At 35.5% G+C, this 27,033-nt stretch overlaps 2 protein-coding genes across 2 annotated transcripts; both read right to left on the bottom strand.

The window, feature by feature from the left end:
- Nucleotides 1-9,620: 9,620 nt before the first annotated feature.
- LOC118853763 (olfactory receptor 8K3-like) lies at nt 9,621-10,562 on the bottom strand. The gene has a single exon (XM_036763964.1). It carries the CDS (start codon nt 10,557-10,559, stop codon nt 9,621-9,623), a length of 939 nt encoding a protein of 312 aa, XP_036619859.1. The 5' UTR covers nt 10,560-10,562.
- Nucleotides 10,563-18,960: 8,398 nt separating this feature from the next.
- Nucleotides 18,961-19,908, bottom strand: LOC118854117 (olfactory receptor 8K3-like). The gene has a single exon (XM_036764448.1). It carries the CDS (start codon nt 19,906-19,908, stop codon nt 18,961-18,963), a length of 948 nt encoding a protein of 315 aa, XP_036620343.1.
- Between the last annotated feature and the right edge of the window lie 7,125 nt (nt 19,909-27,033).

Here is a 27,033-nt window from a genome sequence, read left to right as displayed (position 1 = left end):
TAATTAAAGTTAGATTGTTAACTGCTTAAACAGCTGTCTTTCCTAGTAAAGCAGATGTAAGAACTAGTGCTAGCAGCCATCCTGGGTATGCCAGTGTGGTCGCTGTTACAAATGGTTGGACAAGTTTACAAGTATACAAACACTAAATCTGTGTAACTATTTTTTCCGTATCCTCTCGGTCATTTGGTATTTTCCTTTTCTTTCGTATTGGCCAATTTTATCAATGTGAGTCATTAATATGAGTTGTTTTAAGTTGCATTTCTCTAATTGTTAGTGATTAAGAACATTTTTCCCTTTGAACATTGATTTCTTCATCTGGAAAATGACTGTACATATGCTTTCATTCTTTATCTAGCGGGGAAAATACTTATTTTTTATTAATTTGATTCAATTCTTTTTCTATTTGAGAATCAAAGTTTTTACGAAATAAACTTGCTATACAATATTTTTCTCAATTTATTTCTTTTAATTTTAAGTTCATTTTGACTTGTTTTAAACTTTTTAAATTTAATGTAATCAAAGTTACACATTTGACCTCCCTCATCTTTAGAACTGGCTAGTATTTTTTTTTCATGATCCTACCATATGCATATGTTATTATCCTGTATGTCTATAATATAAACCAATTTTGATTTTATATTGGTATGTAGTATGAGATGTTGGTCTATGCCTACTTTCTGCCAAACTGCTTTCCAGTTTTCTTAGCAATTTCTTGTCCCCAAAGATTAGAAGTTAATTTTTACCAAAAACTAGATTATTGTGGTCATTTAGTACCCACAGTGTTTTGTGTACAAAACCTATCTCACTGATCTAGCACTTTATTTCTTAGCTTGTACAAGATAGTTTTGATGATTACTGCTTTGTAAAATATTTTCAAATCTTATTCTTCTAGGCTAGCATTCTTCACTTCTTGTACTGATTTCTTGATATATTTGACCATTTATTCTTCTAGAAGAATTTTATTATTAGTTTTCCGCATTGTATAAAACATTTTTTGTTAGTTAAATTGCTCTAGAACTAAATTTTTAAATATTTTTAGGTATAATGATTTTTACACCTGAGTCATCAATACTTCTACAATTGTTTAAATCTGTATTTGGGTGGAAAATGCTGTATTTTGGGGGGTAGCTAGGTGATGCATTGAATAGAATCTTAGGCCTGTAGTTCAAATCTGGCCTCAGAAATGTACTAGCTGTGAGAATCTAGATAAGTTACTTAACTCTACTCTGTTTACCTCAGTTTCTTCATCTGTAAAAGTGCCAGAGTAGTAAATGACAAACTACTTCAACATCATTGCCAAGAAAACACCAAATGGGTCACAAAAAGTTGAAAAAGTATGAACAACAACAAATAGCAATCTCTTAAAATGTCAGTATTTTAGAGGTGATATTGTAGGACTTTGAAACCTGGAACACAACAGTGTCAGAAAAAAACTGAACACGTAATTCTAGAGACAGTCCACTACATTTTTCAACATTTTAAATTTGTGGTGAATTAGTGAATAGAAGCCTGGCTTAGCAGAGTGAAAAATGGAAGAGACAGATCCACTCTAGCATCATGAACATATATGTAAGATTAGTTCAGTCATTTTTAGTCATATCCAATTATTAATGCCACCACTTTGTTTTATTTTGTTTGTTTTGTCACAGACACTTAAGTGGTTTACCAATTCCTCTTCTAGCTCATTTTACAGATGAGTAAACTGATGCAAATAGGGTTAAGTGAATTTGCCCAGTGTCACACAATTAGCATCTGAGGCCACATTTGAACTCAGGAAGATAAATCTTCTCTACTCAAGGACCAGCATTCTATATATTGCTTAACTAGAAACACAAATCAGAAGTCCTAAATTATGGTAGAGCCAGAGAAGATGCATGACTCACACAATAAAACTAATAGTAATTGATATGCTCTCTGGTAAGTATTTTTCCCACTTATCTCCAATCCTTGTACTTAAGGAATCTTAAGAAAACATAACACTGCACTCATCTGGACTTGCTCATGCCATCAATGTTCTTGGTTAATATGTGCCTGGAGTGAGATCTATAATTTCTCTTTTGTCACTTAAAGATGTTGTTCCTTCTCAGCATTATGCATGTTTTGATTACTCCCAGTAGAACACATTTTCTCCAAGGGAGGGACAGTTTTGCTATTACCTTCTAATTTCTGGTACCTATTCCAGGCCCGAGCAAAGCAGTTGCTTAATAATTGGCCCTTAGATGATTTTGAAAGAGATTATCAAGAAGGACAAAGGACTCATGATTTAGAAACTAAAAAGAATGATAGGGGAGGGAAATGAACAAACAGGAGTCATAGGTGGAAGCTCCCAAAAGGAATTAGTTTCATTTTATTCTTTGTTTTCCCTAAAGGACAAAAATTAAACTACACTTTATGACTTTTGCTTGTTTCTTTCTGATTCTAATTATTAAAAGAAAATTCATGTTTAAAACGAAGAGTTGTAAGTCTTTCCCTTTTGTTTACCATAAAATTCATCTCCAAACACATTGTCCCCATATGTATTGAAGAATTATTTCCCTGAGGCCTGATTAGAGAATACATGATAGCAAAATAATTTTATCTTCTGACTTAGGGTTTTGGAAAACATTCAGATCTGATATTCATTTAAATCCTAGCAAAGTACTGCCTGCAATTCTACAGAGAAATGCATTTAACATTTTTCCTCATTGTAGATTTGACCAGTGAATTCATACTCACCAATACATAGATGCCTAACAATTCCATTTAAGGAAAAAAAATATGCAGTCCATCCTGCCCTTCCAACTATAATGAGAACTACTTGTTTTTGCAATTTGTAAATAATCTACTTTAGCAATTACCACAATTTGTTTCAGAGTGTATGCCTTGTGCACATGCATTAATACCTAATACAAGCTTTATGAAACGATCACTGATTAGTCTAATGATGTCATTAGGTGATCAGTGTAGTAAAGTGATCACTATCCACACACATTTACTAGGCATGTCCAGTGTGCCCATCCTTGTTGAATCCCTCCTCAGGTGACATGCAGCACATTTAGAAGAAAAACAGCAGCCTCTCTTCATCTCAATTGTGTGTTACTTATGACTGGAAAGACAATCATGAGACGTATGTTTCATCACGGATGGAAAGCAGGCCTTAGAATCATGAAAGTATAAGCTCAAGTCCCAGTTTTGGTGCATAAGACCACATCCTTTTTCTTCCTTCTTTTCTTTCTATATTCATTCATTTCTTCATTTTTATTTTTGTATGTCCAATGCCTGTCTCAGTGGGTATGACAGAATGCTCGGTTCTTGTTAATTGCTTCTTTGACAGCAATGTCCATTTTAAGATCTTGTTCTCTTCTGTTTTTGTTTCATGATGTGCCATTTATACTTAGGTAATAAATCCATTCCTCATTTCTTATGGAATATAGTTAATAATGATAATAATAACAATTATTTAAATCATACTTTCTCTGTGATTGGCAATATGCTAAGCACTTTACAATTATCTTCTCATTTGATATACATACCAATTCTGGGAGGTAGGTTCTATAATTTTTCTCATTTTAAACATAAGGAAACTAAGGCATAGGTTTAAAGACCTGCCCAGGGAGACACAACTTTTGGACATTTTCAAGCTGAATTTTAACTCAGGTTTTTGTGACCCCTGGATTGGCACCCTTTCCTCTGTGTCACCTAGCTGTCCCTCTAAAAGTATTCATCTACAATTAATTTCTTCCGAGTTGATTTGTTGTGCTCCCTGTAAATTTCTTTTTCCAAAAAGGAGTTTTTACACAAGAAATTCTTGTTTTTCACTTTATTGAGCAGGATGCTATCAAGTTCAATTCTTCTGGATTTCTGCTTATGTAGATTTTTAAAAAGATTTTTGTATTCTTTAGCCGGTAATGAATGACTTTGATGATTTTGACATTTTGGAAAAATGAAGAATCATTCATATAGCCCTTGTTCTTCCTCTTCCATTGCACCATTGGCAACATTCCAGGAATACAGGTACTGCTGTCCACCACCTCCACACCCATCCATACATACTAATGCAAACAGCGGAGCAAATTATTTATTCAGAAAGGGAATGCACCCTAGATTATAAATATTGCTACCTGACTGATCTTTACTTCCTTAATTATGGCATGGTCTTATGAAACAAGCTTGGTATCAGGACACAAATAATGCCTGTCTGGGCAAAAAAAAAAAAAGCAGAAGCATGGATAGAAATATTTTTTGCTACCCAGATTTGCCCTGTTTTCTATAAGTGGTTAAAAATGGTTTACTGTTTGCAAATAAACCTTTGTCAGTTTTACAAATTGAAACTTATTTTGAAAGGATTCATCTCTCAAATATATGTATTTACCATTGAACTTTGTTTTCAGATTGCAAGTTCTCTGCAAGTACATGTCTGTAATATTGTCCTGGATCACTTCAGGCCCAACACATTATTTTGCCATAGACCAGTATGTTATGCATATGTTGCCATCTTGATATAGTCAGAAACTAGGCAGAGATGACTTTTTATCATCTCTGTGCTGTGTCTCCTCCCATGACTAATATTGACATTTATGGTTCTGAATCAAATTTTCTGTGGATTACATTATGCTACTATGCACAATCAGTGGTGAATCTCAGATTATGGGGTATACAATTCATAAGAGTCCAGGTATAGAGGTCCCTCACAAGGGCAAATCATCATAATGACCTTGAGAAAGCCCACTACAAAAATTGTGTGTTGGCACACTATCCTCACTAATGCATTTCCTACAGCCACAACCAATGGACCTCTCTTATGCTTCAGTTCCAACATTTTAAATAAATAAGTTTCAACACAGAACATGTCCTCCTATATGAACACTGACTTTTCAGCTCCCATTTGTTCATGTATTTTCTTCCCATTTTTATTCCACACCAGAGCTCCCAAAGTCACTGACTATGTGATTTTGAGGGGATGAGGGATTATCCATGAGGAAGGTGGGTAGCTTCTACATGTGGGGCCAAACATTATATTCCGAGGGAGTCACTGAGCTCACAGAATTGATGTAAAATGTCTCCAGGATAGTGTAGGGTATAATTTGTTTAGGAATTGAAAATGAAATAGGAGGAGTTGAGTTTGGTAGAGTTTGTCTATTAATACCTTGTGACCAAGCAATGTAGAGGCCTCATATTTGAGTTCAGAAGTTCGCTGCTCAGTGAGAATCACATTCAGCTCAGTACCACATTGACAAATTCAGGCAGGTAACTGGGGGTTGGCCATGTAAGCGCTGTCCTAAAGGTGGAGAAGATAGTTTGAGTCAGGCAGAACTTGTATATATCTCAAATATTATTTTCTGGTACAGGGATAATGCCCTGTTTCAAGCCTGATCCTTGAAACCCTCTTTGAGGATGTCATTTAGTGGGGAGAATGGACTAACACTTCTTATCATCATGAATACCTGTAGATAACCACCTCCTAACAATGGATAGGTAAATTCAAGAGCTCTGAGAATGGGAGTAATCCCTCACAGCCATTCATGTTTTAAGACTGCCACTATCCACTATCATCCCAAAGAAACACCCTTCTTGGAAGTGGAACATGGTCTTTCCTTCATTATATTAGGTAGCAACAAATATTGACCAAGAGACGAAATTTATTCACTATGAAAGTTTTGAAAGTCTGGTTGAACCTAAAAAAAAAGTGAAAATGCAATTAAAGAAGATCCATTATTATTTGCTTTGCTGCTGCACTTCGAAAACTTCACGCCCTCTTCATTTGACTTAGAACTGAATCACTATGTATTGTCTCCAACTATTAAGATACAAGCACATGGGGAAGATAGGATGTCTTCCATTTCTATTGTTGTCCCAAAGGCTTAGCCAAGAGTTTTGGATAGAGTAAACATTTAACGGTTATGTTTTCATTAATTCATCTAAATTAATTTTAGGGTTTCAATATCAATTCCAGGAACTGGTCTTTTCTTATTTTAGCATTCTGTGAATGTAGAAATTCTGAAGTACTTCATAGCCTTAACCTCTCCTTCTTGTTCAGTCTTTTCAAAGTATGTTGATTCTCACTCTTTAACCAATGACACTGACTTACTAGGTGATCCACAAACAAGACACTATGCCTCAGCTCTGGTCTTTCTCTCACCAGTCCTCCCTTTTTTGAACACTATTCTTCTCTATACTACATGTGAATTCCCTGGTTTCATTTAAATTTCAACTAAAACTCAACTTCCATCAAAAGCCTTCCTTAATCCCTATTAATTCAATTAATTTTTTAATTAAGGATGATTGATTTTTTTTGGATAATATTTCCTATTTATCTTATATTTAGCTTGCTTTGTATATATTTTTCCATATAGTCTCCTCTATTAGATTGTGACCTCCTTGCAGTAGAGATTTTTTTTATGCCCAGCACTTAGCTGAGTGCTTGGCACATAGTAGGTGCTTATTCAATATTTATTGATCAATTGTTAAGTTTATGTAGAATTCCAAATACATGTATACTTTTAATTTTTCTTTGACTGATTCTTAATCCTAGTGCTTCCCAGCAACAATTCACTTTCCATTCGTTTTCACTATGGAATTCACAAATATTTTAATATGATACAATGCTGAACTTGATATTTGTGTATGTGTACCATAGTGCCTGATCCAGTCGATGAACTTAAGAATAATTGTTAGGGAAATGTTTATTTGATGATAATGATGATGAAAAAGAAGAAGAAGAAGAAGAAGAAGAAGAAGAAGAAGAAAAGGAGAAGAAGAAGAAGAAGAAGAAGAAGAAGAAGAAAAGGAGAAGAAGAAGAAGAAGAAGAAGAAGAAGAAGAAAAGGAGAAGAAGAAGAAGAAGATGATTAACATGAAGAGGAAAGGGAGGAAAGAAAGCAGGAGCATGGATAATGATAAGTGATGTATGTTCATGATAATTACTATGAGCCATTGTACTTCCCTAAGTTATGAGGCAGCTTATTATAGGAGACAAAATATAGAATGTTGAATTTATAATCAGGAAGATGTGGTTCCAACCTTGTGCCCAGTGCTTATAGGCTTGGTGATTTCAACACTTTATTTAATATTTGCTGAAGCTCAGTTTCTTCATTTGTAACATGTAATTAAAATATCTATAGTGCCTTCATTGGCACATATGTTGATGTGAATCTTCAATGAAGGAATATTTATGAACTCTACCTACAAATGTCAGGTATTATTCACGCTTTTTTTTTTCTTCTCAGACCTGTCTTAAAATGTGTACCATGAAAGCACTTTTATATTATTCTCACAACTCTGAAATAATTTAGGAAGAAACATTAGAGAATCAACATACAGCCAAATAAAACAAAGTTTCCCGTAGGACTACTTTACCATTGTAAGGATGTCATTAGGAGAGCTATTCTGCAAATCTGTTTTAACCCAAAGGACTTGAGGGGAGATTAGGGTGGGTTACTTTTGGGAAACAGCATTATTAGTTAAGATTTTTTTTTTCAATAGAAACACAAACAAAGCTGGAGAATTTTAAAGGTTATTATGGAAAGTATATGTTTTTAAATGTTGCAGTTATGAAATTCTTATTGATGAAGTAATTCGGTTTTACTATCAGACCAAGGGAAATCTTGATTTGCAACATTTGTGTGCTGTACCAATCCTGAAGAAAAGCACAGTGCTTAGAAAAAGACAGTTGTCAGCACTTTATTTTCAATTCATTTCTCACCAAAATCCCTCGACAATTTGATAGTGCTTTACTTCCTCATGAATTCCAATGTTCAATTAAACATTTCAAGTTCCATATCCAGATATGTGATCAAAACGAATCCCTAAGTCCCTTTTCATTGAAGAAGATTGGAGAAGAGTCTTTCATGCTGGCTATGTTAGAACCATATGTCTCTGCCGGGGGTAGAAGTTGGAAGAAGAAACAAGAGAAATTTTAAGACCATTCGATCTATCAGGTAGGCACCTCCTTACTTAATCAGCCCATAAATCCTCCTGGGGTTCCTACTTCTAGCCATTTTTCCCATTCAAGATAAGAACGTTCTCTTAGCAATTGCTAAACCTAATATGCTTGCAGATGAGATTTTTAAAAAGGAATCCATACAGCACAACTGTAAATGCTTATATTTGTTTTTTTTAAAGCTTCTCAAGTGAATCATGGGAAAGACATGCATTTACAGGAATTCTCTCAAAGAAAACTTGGAATTCTTAGTGCATTCCAACTTGAATATGAGTCAAAGTTATTATATAGCATCTAAGGAAAGTCATATGATCTTCATGAAAATAGATATAATCTCCTGGCATAGGACCTGAAAGCCCCTTTCATCCTGCCTTAACCAGACCACATTTGGACCATTGTGTCCAATTTTGTATGACAATGTTCAGGATGGAAATGGATAATTTCCAATATGAACAGAAGAAAGAAACAAAAATATTGGAAAGGCAACAAGTCACAATAGGTGAGGGTGAGTAGAAAACAGTATGTTGTTATGATGAAGAATAACTTCATTGCTTCTTAAATTTTCTGCTGGAGTGCTACTTAAAATTGATGTCATCAAACTCCCACATTTTATACGTGAGTATGAACCCGAAACAATAAACTTACTGCCTAGAATAATGCATGTCACGAGTAAGAGACATGATATTTGAAGCCACACTCTGGAAGAGTCCTGAATGTCCCAAAACTCTTAAATCATTTTAAGTTTTAGAAATTAAAATTTGTAATAAGATTTGTGGGACACCATGTATAACCCAGCATTCTTTCCATTGTAGTACAAGAATGCGAAGTTTGGGACTGAATGATGAGGAAGAGATGGAGGTTTTCTTCAAGAATTTTAACAATTTTTTTAAAAAAAGATAATCAACTTATTTTGCTTCATGGAGAAAATCCAGAGCAATGGCTAGAATTCATAGATAGGAAATTGAGATCATAGTAAAAATAAACATCTTAATGAGAGATATTCAAAAGGAGGCTGGCTTCTATTGTAGTTAGTATAGCTCTCACAAATATGTTGTTTCCCTTAATACAGTATAAGTGCATTGATTGCAAGAACTATTTAATTTTTTTCAAGGCACACACTTTTTTTATTCATTGAAAGGAAACATTGACAAAAACTAAGAATTCTGCAAATTACTTGTGCATATTTGACCATGAAGAGTTATTTTCAAAATAATTATAACAAAGAAGAGTTGAAATGTTACTTTAAAAAAGTTAAAGGATAGCCCACTGAAGGTTAAGAACTAGTTCTTTTTATTTATCTGTTTATGTCCAATGGCTGGCACTGTCCTTGCTACAACATATTTCTAAAAGCACATTAATTGATTTTTCCCACAGAAGGAAACAATGACCAAAATTAGAATGTATAGTGGTACAGTATATAATGAAATAAACTTATTTTATTGAGATTTTGTCCTAAATCCTCTCATAATTCTTTTCAATTAAATGATCTACTAAACTAGGATTTTCTTATCGATGATAAAAAACGTGACAAATAAATATCATCCTTTGACTTCATATTATGTGAAATATTTTTCTCTCAATGTAGAAAGAAATATGGGGAAATACTTGACAAAGAAATCCAGCAGGAATTTATTTGCATATAATAATGCAATTGGAAAAAAAAAACCCAAGAAGACCTTTACATTGGTCATTACAAAGAGAGGTTACATCAATTTTTTAAAAAGCCTTTTCAAGGCACCTTTCACTTCTTTGTTTCTCAAGCTGTAGATCATGGGGTTGATCATGGGGATGACTAGAGTATAAAAGACAGAGGCCATCTTGTCTGTGTCAAAGGAATGTCTGGATTGGGGTTGCAGGTACATGAAGAGAAGCGTCCCATAGAACACCACCACCACTGTGAGGTGAGAGCCACAGGTGGAGAAGGCTTTGTGCCTACCTTCAGAAGGGTTCATCCTGAGGATGGTCACAAAAATAAGCACGTAGGAGACAAGAATAATCAAAAGAGAAGAAACCAAATTACATGCAGAAAAGGTCATGAGGATTAGTTCAGTCTCACTTATGTCTGAGCATGCAATGGATAACAGAGGGAGACTGTCACAGTAGAAATGTTTTATTATATTTGATTGGCAGAAAGATGCTTTAAAAGTCTTAGTTGTGATAACTAGACACATCATGATGCAATAGAGGTATGACATAACCACTAAGAGCCAACATACACTGTCTGACATGATGATCATATAGAAGAACGGCTTACAGATAGCCACATAGCGGTCATAGGCCATGGCTGACAGGATAAAAAGTTCACTGGCAATAAACATCCCAACAAAAAATAGCTGTACTGCACATTCGTTATAGGCAATGATATTTTTGTCCTCTGTGAAACTAACCAGCATTTTTGGCCCAATAGCTGTAGAATAGCCAAGATCAACAAATGCCAAATGCCTGAGAAAAAAGTACATGGGGGTTTGGAGGTGGGAATCCACACTGGTTAGAATGATCAGGCCCAGGTTCCCAAGAGCTGTGGCCATATAGTTGAGGAAAAACAAAACAAAGAGGGGACGCTGCAGCTCAGGATGGTTTGTGATGCCCATGAGAATGAATTCAGTCACCTGGCTCCCTGAGGTTTTATTCAACTTAATCATTCCTTTTATCCAAGGAAAATAATCTGAGAATAAAAGAAAAACCTCCTTTAAGTACTATTATGGAACAATAATTAGGCAGTTCTTTTGTAGAAAAGTTTTAGATAAAATGATCAGAAACTTTACACTTAATTACAACTTAATTTAATCAATTTAGTACAATAATACATGATTTTTGGAATATCGTATCATACCATATTATCACATATCAACATTGTTTTACCAAGAGGAAAATGAATATGGTTTTATTTACAAAATAAAGACTGGATTATAAAATTACTTATCCCAAAGTGAAGGGACAAGATAATATTTTGAATATATTTTAACTAATTAACGGATAAAAATAGTTATAATAGAATCCTGAAGGACAACAGAGCACATAAGAAATCTTTATGGAAAAACTGTGGTGAAACAGGTGTTGTCTTTGAGCCTAAGAAAAGATGGTTTTTTTGTTTGTTTGTTTGTTTGTTTGTTTTGCTTTTTGGCAGGGCAATCGGGGTTAAGTGACTTGCCCAAGGTCACACAACTAGTACATGTCAAGTGTCTGAGGCCAGATTTGAACTCAGGTCCTCCTGACTCCAGGGCCGGTGCTCTACTCACTGTGTCACCTAGCTGCCCCTGAAGAGATGGTTAAACACCACTTTTCCTGTATGACCCTGTGCTGGTCATACAACCTACTGATTTTGGGGCCATCTTCTTGAACTAACAAGCGCAAAGTGATGGCCCATGACAAGAGATGGACTCCCCCTTTTAGGAGGGCCCTAAGCCATTGAAGAGAAAGGTCCAAGTTCTATTGCTGTCTCTCCCCCTGGCAGTTATTTATATTGTGACATCCAGGGAGACTCCATGTATCTACTCATTCTCTGTAGTCTCTCTTTCCATTGCCTTATTGGAAAGAAAAATATTTTTTCTGCTTAGATTATAGAGTCAAGATGTGCATAAAATTATAGTGTTTTAAGGTCTTTCATTGCTAAGGACTGGAAAAGATTTTATTTTTTAAAAAGTGCTTGTTCCTGAAAGGACATCTAGTTGCATAGCATTGATTTCAAAGATCCCTCAGATCCCATTTAGTATTAGTGATCACTGTCCCTTGACAAAAGCTATTTGATATCCCTGATTGCAGAAAGCTTCTTTGACAATCGTCATGGCCAGCAAAATTAATCTGCTGGCTCTCCTATGATGGCTTTGTGCCTTTACAATTTGTGTGAATTCGTCACATGGCTCCTAAATTGTCACATTCACAATGATAGCAGACATACTGATGGGCTTTTTGAACTTAGCTGCTGAGACTCCATATTTTTACATTTACTACAATGAGAAGATTACAAAGAATAATGTTACCTGCTTACCTGGAAAGGAAAATCTTCTGTGGCTTGTTCATGTTTATTGTGCCTAGAGTGAGACTTTATGGTTTTCTTGGTCCCCATGAGGCCATGTCCCTGTAGAACTTGAGAAGGATAATGAATGTCATATGATCATGTCATGAATATTGCCCAGTCAGTAATAAGTGACAGTGTTACTAGTATACTTAATTTCATTAAGTATTAATTAAAAACTACCGTGTTCCAGGCTTCTGTTTGTGGGTGATATATCCTGCTGGCATCAAGTCTTAGTATATTGCACAGGCTTGTGAAAGAGGTCTATAGCCAAGGAGAATAGATTAGTTTAACCATTAATACACTAAAAGCCAAGTAGAAGAAGAACATCTAGTAACTAGAATATGAAACAAAATTGAATGGGTAAGAAAGAGAGTTTTCTTTTTTGGGTGCATCTTTAGCGCTAATGGGCACAATGGACTTAGTAATGGACACCAAACATAAGCAGGGGAAGATGAACAGGCTGGACTGCCTTTAGAGAATTAAAAGATATTTTTAGATAGAGCTAGATGGTTTATTAGCTAGAGCTCTGTGTGTGCAATTTGGAAGCGGTGATTTCTAATGTATCTTCATGCACTTGCTCTTACAGTCAGCAAATAAATTACCCTCTTTATGTCTATTTTCCCTCTAGTAAAATAAGGCTAATAATAGAATCAGCTCTCCAGGATTGTTGTGAGGATCAAAGGAAATTTTAATTGGATAGCCATGGGGCCCATTGGATATATCTCTGGGCCTGGAGTCAGAAAAAGCTGATTTCAAAAGTTTTCTCAAACATACAGGAGCAGTCTGGACCTTGTCAAACATCTTATTTTCAGTCTGGCTCATTTTCAAACAGAGATAATGGTATGGATTGTTTTAAGGATCAAATGAGACATTAGCTGTAAGAAGTTGAGTAAAGAAGCTTACCTATATTAGGCATTAAACAAATGCTTGCATGCTTTTTAATTGCTACAGTTTTTTTTTCCCTGAAAGGGGCTCATTTTTTTTTAATTTTTCAAAAATTTTAACAACCTTTTTTATTTGTAATCCAGACTCTTTTCTTGCTTCTAGCCCTACCCCTTCCCAGTTTCACCCTGTGAAAAAGCGTGCAGTATGATACCAATTATGGTTGTGCATGGTGGTCTCAAGATCAGCAGACCTAATATTATTACAGCATAGTTTCAAGTCATTCTCCAAAACTGTTGGAGCACTTTACAACTCCAAAAACAATGCATTAGTGTACATATCTTTCCCCATTCCCTTTAATGTTTTTCATTTCCCTTTTTTTCACAATAGCTAATTTGACATATTTTAGTTGTTAATTCAGAGTCATTTTAATCTGCTTTTCTCAAATTATTAGTAATTTAGTACATTTTTCCCATGACTATTGAAAGCTTTCATTTCCTCATCAGAGAATTGCCTAAGCATGTCTTTTAACTGTTAAACAGTTGGAGAAAGGCTCTTTTTTTGTAAATTAGAATCAATTCCATATATATTGAAAATTGAGGCTTTTATGAGAAAAGCTTGAGATTTTTTACCAGTTTATTATGTTAAATCTAATTTTTAGTGCACTGGTTTTCTTTGTTTAAAAACTTTGTAATTTTCTGTAATCAAGATTACATGTTTTTAGCTTCTGTGATCTTCTCTATCTTCTGTTTGGTTCATAAACCTTCCTTTATCCATGTATCTGACAAGTCATTTTTTTTCCCACACTTCCTTAATTTGCTTGTGATATCATTCTTTATCTGTAAATCATGAACCCATTTTGGACTTGTGTTGTTATATGGTATGAGTTGTTGGTCTAAGTCTACTTTCTGCCAAACTGATTTGTAATTTTCTCAGCAATTTCTCAAAATGATGAATTCTTGCTCCCTAAACTTGGATGTTTGGGTTTGTCCAATAATAGATTACTATGTTCATGTACTAATGTGTATCATGTACCTAATTTATCTCACTAATGCAATAGTCTATGTCTTTGCCATTCCTGGATTGTTTTGATGATCTCTGCTCTTGTACTGCTAGGCCAGCATTCTTCACTTTTTTTATTGATTCCATTGATATCCTTAAAATTATGCGCTTCTAGAAGAATTTTATTATTTTTCATAACCCGATAAAAAAGTTTAGAATTGGGATTTTTATTATATTTGTCCAGCTTACTCATGAGCCATTAATATGTCTACATGTGTTTAGATCTCTATTTTGTAAAAAGTTTCAACTCTTTTGGGCCAGCTGTGTGCCACAGAGGATTGAGCACAGAGCCTGGAGTCCGGAAGACCTGAGTTAAAATCTAGCTGCAATCACCAACAATCTTTGTGACACTCATCAAATAATTTCACCCATTTACTTTCATGTTCCACATCTGTAAAATGAGGTGGAGAAGAAAATGGCAAAACATTCCACTGGCTGCCAAGAAAACCCCAAATGGAGTCATGAAGAATTGGAAACAACTGAACCACAACAAAAACCACAAGCTATCTTTTTAAATATCAGAATTTTATAGGAACAATTGTAGGATTTTAGAATATGGAACACTGGAGTGTCAGAAGAATTCAACCCATAACACTAGAGGCAGTCCACTTCATTTTACAACTGTTCTATTTTTTTGGTGAATGAGTACAGTTTAGTTTTGACTCAAGTGAGTGAGAAATGGAGGTGCTATCCATTCACAAAGATATTTGTAAGTGAGATGAGTTCAGTCATTTTCAGTCATATCTGACACTTCATGAGAAAATTTGGGTTTTTCTTAGCAAAGATCCTGGGTTGGTTCACCATTTCCTTTTCCAGCTCATTTTACAGATAAGGAAGGTGAGGCAAACCTGGTTAAATGACTTGCCTAACGTCACATACTAGACAAGGACACTTCCTGATTCCAGGTCTGGCCTCCTATCTATTATATCACCACACAATCAAATAGTTAGTCCTAATATGTGGTATTGTGGGATAAGATTCATGATTCACAAAATAAAGGCCTTGTATCTTTCATTAAATCCATTATGTGACACAACAGGAATTGATATCCTCTCTGATAAGTAGTTTTCCCACTTATCTCAAATCATTCTACTTAGGGAATCTTAGGAAAACATAATACTGACCTCATTTGGACTCCCCATTTCATCATTGTTCTTGGTTATTACGTGCCTAGTGTGATAGCAATAGCTTGCCATTTGTCTCTTAAGGATATTGCTCCTTCTGGGCATTATGCATGGGTTGATTACTCCCAGGCAACTGCAAGTCATGTCATAGTTTCCCTGATGTCATGTCCTCTTCTAGAACGAAGGACAAACACAACATGTGAGTAGCCTCTGCCTCTGCCTTGGCCTCCAATCCATGCTCCAATTTGATGGCCAAAGTCTGACAGCTGCTGCCTTAACTTCAGGTAAACTGGCCAGAATTCTTTCTCAAAAACTAAGCTTCAAACCATCTCACTCTGGAGTTCATAGATTGGACAATAGGTCCCTGCCCTCCTAGCACAGAGTAAATGTAAATTCCAAATAGTAACAGTTTCTCTTTTGGCCAGGAACCCTGAGGGTCTTCCCCTTCCAGTTTGATTTTTTTCCAAGTTTTGATTAAGGGTGCCATCCATTGTTTAACTTCTTAAAGAGGCCTATTCACTGAATGGACATTACCTCCCTCAGAGTGAGAACCTGAAAAGACCTTAACCTGAAAGGGCCAGGATGTCCCAATGCATCCTGGGACATCTCCAGTTCTCATAGTGAATATCAAGCCACTGGACCCAGATGTCTCTGCTGGAGAAAGCGAGGCTGGTGACCTTGCACAGCCCTTCCTCACTCAAATCGAAGTCAACTGCAAGTCATGTCATCATTTCCTGATGTCATGGTCCTCTTTGAGAACAAAGGACAAACACAACTCCTAGTAGAAAAGAAGTTTCTTCAGAGTAAGGAGTGTTTTGCTATTACCTTCTATTATCAAGTTCTTATTCCAGTCCCCAGCACACAGAAGTTTCTTAATAAGTGGCCTTTAAATAATTGTCAACTGTAAGACTTTACCAAGGAGGAGAGAAGACATGCCATGCAAAAGAGAGAGAGAGAGAGAGAGAGAGAGAGAGAGAGAGAGAGAGAGAGAGAGAGAGAGAGAGTATTAGGGGAGGGAAGTAAAAAAAAAAAGATGAAAGCTCCCAAGAGGCATTATTTTCATTTTACGTATTGAAATTCTTTTTTCCCCACCAGATGACAATAACTATAACAGAAGTTTATTGTTTTATTTTAAGTTTCATTCTGATTCTCCTTATTAAAAGAAAATTCAAATTTCACCTGAAAACAGTTCTCAGTATTTCTGTTTTCCTCACCATAAAACACATTTCCAGTAAAAACGTGTCCATTTCTATTGAAGCATCATTTCCCTAGGGCCTAATTAGAAAAAGAACGAGAGCACCAGTAATTCCGTGTTCTGATTTACGGCATTGGAAAGCACGGAGTTTAGATGACGACCTCAGAGGTTGCCGTGTACGTGCCACTCATGCCCTTCCAACAGTAAGGACAATTACTCATTTTTTCCATATTTTCAAGCATTCACTCTAACAATTACCACACCTTGCTTCAGAGTATCTTATTTGTGAGCCTGAAAGAGCTGTACTAATACCTTAGGTAACCTTCTGGAAGTGATTAGTGATCAGCCCTGGAAGCATGAGGAACCATTGACATACACCTGCCTTTTCCCCTCCCACTGTACTGCTGCTAGGATTGATACAGCATACTGGTATAGGATGGGTCATTTTCATTGTATTCTGCCGTAACCAGACCACATTAGTGCTATTGTGTTCAATTTTGGGCAACAGTGTTCAGGATGGACATGAATAAGCTGTTGATTGAACAAAGAGAGGAAGCAATATTATTGGAGAGACAAAAGAACAAGACGTGTCACCTGAAAGATTCAAGGAAAGAGATTCAAGAAAACTTATAGGAATGTCATAGCCAAGTTCCAAAACTCCTAGGTTAAGGACAAACTATTGTAAGTAGGAAGAAAATAAAGCAATGTAAATATCATGGAACTACAATAAATATTACGCAAGACCTAGCAGCTACTACACTGAAGGACCATAGGTCTTAGAACACTATATATCAGAGCAAAAGAGCTGGTATTATGACTAAGGGTAATTTTTCCAAATTAATTATCCAAATTAAAATGTAATCCTGAATGAAAACTACATGAAAATAAACATAAAACATTTTTATACAAATAAGGTCAGATCTAAATGGTTGAAGTAATATTTATTGTTCATGAGTATGTAAAGCCAATACAAGAAAAATGACATTTTTTTCTTTCTAATGTATTCAATGCTAGTCCCATTACATTACTAAAAATTGTCTACAGAGCTAGGAAAAATAATAACAAAGTTCATTTGGAAGAAGAAAAGTCAGGAATTTCAGAGAAATCAGGAATAAAAGTTGTAAAGGAAGCACATTCAGATGTACCAGACCTTAAACTATAAGGTGAGAGCATGTTGAAGTATAAAATTGATAATTTCAATTATTTTAAATTGAAATTTCCTTTTATAAATAAAGGCAATGTAGCCAAGAATAGAAGAAATGCAGAAAATTGGGGAGGGGGGTGATTCATAGACATTTTCTCAGGTAGAATGTGATTGGGTTGAAATATTGCTGTGGTGTAAGAAATTATGAACCTTTAGCTTAGGGAAAAAAAACATGGAAAGACTTGGGCTTATTAAGAAAAGTTATATCTACCTTGAGAGCAAATGATAACAAGTGAAAATATTCATAGTATATGAGTGTTTTGTGTATATATCTGTATGTCTGTATCTATTTATCTAATCTATCTTGCCATCTATATCCACATTTAATTGTAGTCTTCTTTGTAGCAGGAGGATGGGACTGAGGGTGGAAATAAAGTAAAAATTACGCAGCAGAGAATAAACACATACATACAAAGAAGCAAAGTTAGGAATTTTTGGAACAATGTACAGTATTTATTATACAGGTTTTTCAGTGTGAATTTATGGTTTTGTATAGAATCATCTCTTATTATCTACTGTCTATCTGGTAATGCTCTTTTTTTCTTTTCTCATTTTGTATTTAAGTTCGAAATGAATCAAACAAAACATGGCATGTGAGTATTGGTTGAAGACGCTAAGCTGTTAGCACAAAGAATAGGTTCATGACATCATAAAATTTTAACTGAAATAGCACTTAAAGCTTATGTCATCAAACTCCAAAATTTTATGGGTGAGTGGGAGTCAGAGAAGATTTTTTTTTCCTTCAGAATATCAGAGTTCACAAATAACAGAGTTTTATTAAACCTAGGTTCTCTAATACAGACTACAGAATGGCCCAAAAGTCTCATTTATTTTAAGCTTTAAAAATATTAAATCTATGCTAAGATTTTTGGGACACCCTGTATACCACAGTGTTCTTTTCCAAATAAAAAATAATTCTGGGGCAGAAGCTGCGGGAGGAGTTGAAAGTTTTCTTCGATAATTTGAGCAATTATTATAATCAACTATTTATATTTCACAGAAAAGACTAGGAGTGATAGCTGGCAGATATAAAGGGGAAACTGAGGTTTTGATAAGAACTTCTTTAGAGTAAAGAGATATCGAATGGGGAGTGTTTGCTCTATTAGATGGTGGGACTCTCATGTACACATTATTTTCCTTCATAAAATGTAAATTTACTGATGATAAGAACTATTTTTTTTAGTTTATCAGGGCAGGCCCAATGCCTACAACAGTATTTGGCACCACCATTTCCTAAATGCTTGTTAATTGATTTTCTCAATCAAGGAAAATTGAAGCAAATTTGGCAGTTTACTATTGTAGTACATAATGAAATAGATTGTTTTATAGAAATATTTTGTATTAATATTCTAATAGGTACATCTAATTAAATGGTCCACTGAACTAGGATTTATTGGAAGCTGATAGTTTAAAAACATTAATAACTAATAAGAAGTCATTCATATTAAGAGAAAAATTTTTGTGTGAAAGACAGAAGTTGAAAGAAATCTAGCACATATTTGCTTGCTTCTAATAATGCAATGGAATCATATACTACACTGGGCATTAAAAAAGAGATTTACAGGATTTTCTTAAAGAGCCTCCTCAAGGCACCTTTCACCTCTTTGTTCCTCAGACTGTAAATCAAAGGGTTGAGCATGGGGATGACCAGAGTGTAAAACACAGAGGCCATGTTGTCTGTATCAAAGGAGTGGCTAGATTGGGGCTGCAGATACATAAAGAGAAGTGTCCCATAGAATATAACCACCCCCGTGAGGTGAGAACCAAATGTGGAGAAAGCTTTGTGTCTGCCCACAGAAGACTTCATGCTGAGGATGGTCACAATAATGAACATGTAGGAGATAAGAATAACCAAGAGGGAAGAAATGAAATCAAATGCACAAATGATCATAATGATTAGTTCAATCTCACTTGTATCTGAGCATGTAATGAATAGCAGGGGAGGACCATCACAGTAGAAGTGTCTTATTATATTTGATTTGCAGAAAGATAATTTAAAAACCTTTATTGTGACCAGTAGGGCTACCATGGTGCTATAGAGGTATGACATAGCCACCAAAAGCCAACATACCATTTTGGACATGATGACCATATAGTGGAGAGGTTTACAGATAGCAACATAGCGGTCATAGGCCATGGCTGACAGGATAAAAGGTTCACTGGCAATAAATACCCCAAAGAAAAATAGCTGTGTTGCACATCCGTTATAAGAAATGATATTTTTCTCCTCTATGAATCCAACTAGCATTTTTGGCCCAATAGCTGTGGAATAGCCAAGATCAACAAATGCCAGATGCCTGAGGAAAAAATACATGGGGGTTTGGAGGTGCGAATCAGCACTGATTAGGATGATCAGGCCCAGGTTCCCCACAACTATGGTCATGTAGTTGAGTAAAAATACAACAAAGAGGGGCCTCTGCAGCTCAGGATGGCTTGTGATGCCCATCAGAATAAATTTAGTCACCCCGGTCCCTGTGGTTTCATTCAGAATGATCATTTCTTCCATCCAAAGATTACACTCTAAGAAGAAAAGAAAGAAGCCTTCTTTGAGTACTGTTTGCATAGATAACTAGGTAATTAATGGCTAGAAATGTGTTAGATAAACATGTGCAGGGATTTCCCCACTCAATTACAATGTATTTTTATCCATTTAGGTACAATGTGGTGAATTCACTCAAATTGAAATAATATCACATTTCATCATTTGATATCATGTCACATCAGGTCTTATCATTTCATATCATGTCAATATCCTGTCCCAAGAGGACAGTGAATGTGGTTTTACTCTACATAGTAGTAAATTGTAAAACTACTTTTCTCCAAGTGAGGGGACAGGAAAATATTATAGAGATGTTTTAATATATTTTTAACTATTTAATGCATCAAATGACTATATTGGGATATTAACGTAGGATAGTGTATATGAGATCACTTTACGGAGGAAGAAGGTATTTGCTTTGAAGCTAAGCTGAGATGGGCTAACAACATAAACATCACATCCCCAAAAATTCTGTGCTAGTCATACAATAACCTGTTTGTTGAGTCATCGTCTATGAGCATCAGTTGCAAAGTAATGGTCAATGCTAACAGATGGATTTTCCTTTTTAAAAGTTCAGGATCTATAGTAGTCTCTAACTCATGTAGTGATTAATTGTATGATATCCAGAGAGACTCCATAAATCTACTCACTCTTTGTAGTCTCCCTTGCCTTTGCCTTAGCAGAGAGAAAATATTTTTCAACCTGGATTGTGAGGATGAACTAGGATTACAATTTTGGTGTTTTTAATGTATCTTATTCCAGGAGATGTGAAAAAAACTTTGTTTTACATGCTTCTTGTTGTTCAGATGACGTCCAGTTACGTAGTATTGATTGAAAGATCACTCTAATCCCTATATTATTAGTGATCAATATCCCTTGATAAAGCTATTTGATTTCTCTGGTTGCAGAAAAGTTTCTGTGACAACTATCATGGTTAGAAACTGTTATTTGATGGCTTTCCTAGAAAATTTTGTTATTTCAATGTGCCCAAATTGTACCCAAGGACACAAAATTCACCTATACTCTCCCACAATGGGCATAGTAATCAACTTTGAACAGAGATTTTTTGACATCTGCTGAACTGGAAGTTCACAAACAAAAAAATAATGTTACCTACTTATCTGGAAGGTAGAACCTCCTGTAGCTTGTTCGTGTAATCTGTACTGTCAGCTGCTATAGCCAGACTTTATGTTTTTCTCAGTCCCCATGAGGCCATGTCCCTGAAGGGAGATGTTTAATTAATTTTGTATGAACATGTCATGGGAATTGCCCAGACTGTAAGAACTGAAAATTTCACTCATCTACCTAATTTCATGAAGCGTTTTTTTATGTTCCAGGCTTCTGTTTGTGGCTAATATGACATGGTTGTATCATGCCCAGGGAAACTGCACAGACCTCTGCAAGAAGATGGTGGCCAAAAAAGTTTATTTTAACCACCAACACACACTAAAAGCCAAGTAAATGAAGAACACCTAGAGTATAACAAAATATTAACATAAAGTTGAATGGGCGAAATGGAGAGTTTGCCTTTTTGCCTCTCCTCTAGGAGAGATGGTTACAAATGGACTTAATGTTGGTCACCAAAAACGACCTGGGGTAGATGAGCAGGCAGGATTGCCTCTAGAGAATTATAAGGTCTTTAGATAACTGGGCCTACAGTTAAGAAAAACTGATTTTTAATCTGTCCTCATATACTAGCGTTTGACATATAGGAAGTAATATAACATCTTTCTGCCAATTATTCTTTTCAGTAAAATAGGCCCACTAATAACACCAACAACTCAGGATTGTTGTGAGGATCAAATTGAATTTTTGTCAGGTAGCCAAGTGGCCGAGTGAATTTGTCTCTGGGCCTAAGGACAGAAAGAGCTAAGTTCAAAAGTTGTGTCAGAGTCTTAAGGTCAGTGTGACCCTTGTCATGTGCATTAGTCTTTGTCTGACTCAGTTTCTTAAGTTTTCAAAAGCTGATAACGGCACATCCTAGTCAGATTGTTTTGAGGGTCTAATAACATATTTGTAAAGGTGCTAGCACAGACACTGGCCTATACTATCCATTTGATAAATGGTGAATACTTTCTTTCTTAATGACTCTAGTCTTTTTCTGTAAGAGGACCATAAAAAAAACCTTTTAACAACGTTTTTATTTTGAGTTCAAACTTCTCTGTCTCCCTCTAGTTTCCTAATACCCCCACTGAAAAAAAATAATAAACAATATGATACCATTACATATGTGAAGTTAGGCAAAACATCTTTCCATATTAGCCATGTTACTGAAATATATAAAATATATGAAAATGAAGGCAAATAAATTGAAAAAAGAATATTCTTCAGTCTTCACTCTGTTTTTATCAGTTCACTCTCTGGAGGTGGAAAAAATTTTTCATCCTGAATCCTTTGAAATTGTTGTGGATTATTGTAAGTCTTACACAATTTATTGTCATTTCTTATATTGCTTTTACTGTATACAATGTTCTCCTGTTACTGCTTCCTTCATTTTGCATCAGTTCACATAAATCTTCCTGATATTTTTTCTGTAATCTCTATCATCATTGGATTTGCACATTTTTACATTCTTTTGGGCATGTTTTTTGACAGTGCTCTGGCATGAGACAGTCGACCCTTGGAAGACATGGGACTTCCTTATTGGACATTGTTTTAGAAAAGTGGATTCATAGCTATTTCTTCCTTCAGTTTAAATGTAGCTGACAATAAATTAAGGCCATGTGTGGAAAGTAAATTTATGTCTAAGGAGAAGTCAGGCGGGCATCCAGAATTGGAGAAAATAAACACCTTATTAAGTTTAAATGCCAAGAATAATATGTAAAACAATGTGGTCAATTTAATGCAAAGTTTTATTGAAATGTGATTGGGGTGACTGAGACCTGGAACATGGAGGAAAGAAGGGGGAGAAAGATCCTTAATACAATTGAAAAATACTTATTAATGTAGAGCAAAACTCATGTCATGTTGGTGAGCATGGAGTTAAGCCAATTTAACTGGGAAAGTGTTCTTGTTGTCTTTATTAACCCTGGAGTAGATAGTATGCTTCAAAATGTCCTTCCAAATGTGAGATTCCATGGCCAATATATATATCAAGATTTAGAGGACATAGTGGATTTTTGGAGTACAGAGCTGCAGAGAGGAAAGAAAAACTGGTGATTGGTGGGGTACTATTGTTGGGAACACAGCTGTGTTAACCTTAAAAATATGATTTACAGTACCTTTCCATGGCTGGATTCTATAAACTACAGCCTCTTATAAGGAAAGACTACCATGATACCATTGGTATCAGTCACCAAGTCTAATCTTAAAATTGCCAAGTTCCCAGTACTGCAGAATGGTTGGACACGTTCACAATTACATAAATAGTAAACTAGTGTGCCTACTTTTTTCCATATCCTTTCCATCACTTGTTATTTTCCTTTTATTTCATATTAGCCAATTTTATAGATGTGAGTTAGTAAGTATGAGTTGTTTTAACTTGCAGTCCTTTAATTATTAGTTATTAAGAACATTTTTTCCCATTTGGATATCTAAACCTTTGTTTTTCTTCATGTTAAAACTGCCTGTACATCTATTATGACTGTTTCTCAAATAGGGAAAGACTTATTTTTATGATTTGATTCAATTCCTTCCATATTTGAGAATAGAAGCTTCTATAAAAAGGACTTGTGATAAAATACTTCCCCCCAATTTATTACTTTCCATCTTATTTTTGTTTTTTGTTTAAAACATTTTTTAATTGAATATAATTAAAATTATATATTTGACCTCTCATGATACTTCTCTATCTCCCATGTGTTCAAAAAATCTTCCCTTATCCATAGAACTAACAAGTATTTTTTTCATACTCTGTTAATTTGCTTATAAAATTATCTTTTATGTCTACAATATAAACCAATTTTAACTTTATATAAGCATGTGGTATGAAATGTTGATCACACAAGAGATTTCTCTGTATTGATGAAAAGAAACTTAAGTGGTGGGGCTTAGAATTGGTAGATTCCCTATATGGACACAGGATATGCAGATTATAGGATTGAGACCATTATGATTTTGATTGGAAAAAGCGTTCTCTGCCTCAGTTGCCCCCAAATTTGGTAAAAGGAAATGCATAATGTGGTTTTGGAAACTGCTGTCCTCTGATAGGGTACTAATGTTCTACCCTCTTCCAATTGGTTGCCTCCAAATTTGGTAAAAGGAAATGCATAATGAGGTTTTGGAAACTGCTGTCCTCTGATAGGGTACTAATTCAATGACTAATTATGTTAATGAAGGATAGAAATTGCTTTGCCATGATTAGCTAATTTCTTGCTAAAAGATTGTGAGTCTGTCCAACTGGCCAAAGGTGGGATAGTACAGGTATGGGGACTGAATTAGTGAATAGGGTAAAAATAAGCCCGCGAGCTTCTGGACTTTTGTACTCCCTGGCTGACGCTGATTGAGTGACTAGGGCCGTGCCCTTTCTCATGAGAGAGAATAAAGGACTTTTTCTGCATTCTGACTCAAACCCAATTTTAATGTTTGGTAGTGGTCTCGAACCTACACACACTCATCCCATCCATGTTCTTGGTTAATATGTACATGGTGTGAGATCTATAATTTTCCTTTTGTCACTTAAGGATATTGTACATTCTCAGCATTATGCATGTGTTGATTACTCCCAGTAGAATACATTTTCTTCAAGGCAGGGACAGTTTTGCTTTTACATTCTAATTACCGGTACCTATTCCAGTCCCCAGCATATAAGTTGCTTAATAAGTGGCTCTTAGATAATGGTGAATTGGAATGGATTATCAAGAAAGAGACAGGATACATGATCTAGAAGCTAAAAAGAATAATAGGGGAGGGAAATAAACAAACAGAGGTCCTGGGTGGAAGCTCCCAAACGGCATTAGTTTCATTTTGGGAACAATCTTTAATTATACTCACTAGTTCAGGGGAAAGGTCAGCACTCTGAACGTAGAGAAATACAAGCAAAGAAAATACAAGCAGAGAAATTAGCACAAAGACCAACAGACAGGGCTCCAGCTGTCTGAACAAGGTAATACAACTGCCTACATATACTACCAGAATGGAGGAGCACAGATACATCTTTTTCTTTGGAGGGGGGAAAGCATGGAATTTGGGGTTGAGTGACATGCCCGAGGTCACACAGCTAGTAAGTGTCAAGGATCTGAGCCCAGGTTTGAACTCAGGTCCTCCTGACTCCAGGGCTGGTACTCTATTTACTCCACCACCTTGCTGCCCCTTAGAGCATAGATACATTTGAGTGGTCAGGGGCCTCTGAACAAATGGCTACTCAGAGTCCTGTCCAGGGAATCAAAAAGTTCTTCTCATAAGCAAACCCCCAAAGCAAAATATGAACCCCAGAACATACATATATGTATATACATATATATATGTATAGATAGATACATAGATACATAGATAGATAGATATAGATATATAGATATAGATATATAAGTATGTTTGTATGTATGTGTGTATTCACTTCTCAGAACCAGAAGGCAACACAACTCTCATGACTCATTGCCTGATTAGTTTAGTACCAAAAGGCTGTGAAAGCCTTCTGTAATAGCAATCACCCTAGCATACCTAGGATGTCCTGCTAGAACAGGTTCTTCGATCTGCTTTTAAAGGAAAGCAACTTTAAAGGGGTCAACAATCTTACTTTTAGTTACATTCATTAGTTCAGGGGAAAAGTCAGCACCCTGAACATCAAAGAAAATATAAGCAGAGAAAATACAGAGAAGATACAAGCTGAGAAATTAGCACAAAGACCAACAGACAGGGTTCTGATGGCCTGAATCGAAGCAATATTGCTAAACACTTTACACACATCACTGGATCAAGAGAGTCTTTACATCTGAGCAGTTGGGGGTCTGAACATATGGCTACTCAAAATCTCGACCAAGAAATCAAAAGATCCTTCTTATAAGTGAACTTCCAAAGAAAAATACCAACTCAGTGTATATTTACACTTCTCAGAGCCAGAAGACATCATGACCCTCGTGACTCAGTGCCTAATTAGAAATTAGCAAAAAGTGTGAAAGCCTTCCTACAAGCAAGCTTCCTCTAAGCAAGCTTCTCTTTGGGCAATTTTTTAATATAATTCGTGTATATGTATATGCATATGAATATGTATATATATGTATATGTATATATTACTAGCAGCAAATGACCTTGATGACTTTGATCCTCTAGAATCCTGATGAATCATTCATATACACCACTCTTTTGCCCTCCCATTGCACTATTGATTACATTGTAAGGACAAAGACCCCCCTGCCCACCATCTCCAATCCCAAAACATTTATACATATACAGACAATGGAGGTGGATACCTATTCAACAAGGCAATTAGGCCTAGATTGTTGTGGTGGCCACTTGACTGATCGTTACTTCCTCAAATGTGCCATGCTCTTCTAAAACTAGCTCGGTTTCAGGACACCAGAGATGCGTCTCTTGGCCAAAAAAAATGGCTAGAATTAATTTTTTTTATTAGCCTAAAGATGAACTTTTGTCAATTTTAATAATTTAAAAATATTTCAAAAGAATTAATTTATCAAACATATATTTACCAAAGAAATTTTACTTCATATTTTATCTTCTCTTCAAGTACATTTTAGAGTTTTTCTTGATGATTTGGGGCCCAAAATATAATTTTATCAAAGTCTCATGTGAGAATCATGAATATGGTGCCATCTCAATATTGTTCGACAGTGGGCAGAAATGATTCATTATTATTTCTGTGCATCACTGCATGACTGATATTGGTTCTTTTGGTCTGCAATAAAATTTCTGTGGATATGGTCTTCCTTTGTGCAGCTGTGCAGGATCCCAAGTGAATCTCATACTTTGGAACTGTACCATCATAGGACTCCTGGAACAGAGTTTCCTCACAATGGCATATCATCGTAACGATCGGGAGGAAAACCTCTACAAGAATTGCGTGGTGGCCCTATATCCTGGCTGTTGCATCTCATTCAGTCACAATAATTGGTCCTTCTCCATGCTTCAGTTCCAATATTTTAAATAATAAATTTAGTACCTTTTCAACAAATATATCCTCTTATATGAACTCTGATT

The sequence above is a fragment of the Trichosurus vulpecula genome, chromosome 6 (genome assembly GCF_011100635.1).
Source record: "Trichosurus vulpecula isolate mTriVul1 chromosome 6, mTriVul1.pri, whole genome shotgun sequence".
NCBI classification, from domain to species: domain Eukaryota; kingdom Metazoa; phylum Chordata; class Mammalia; order Diprotodontia; family Phalangeridae; genus Trichosurus; species Trichosurus vulpecula.
Note: the sequence above shows the minus strand (reverse complement) of the source record. Positions and strands in the feature narration are given on the sequence as shown.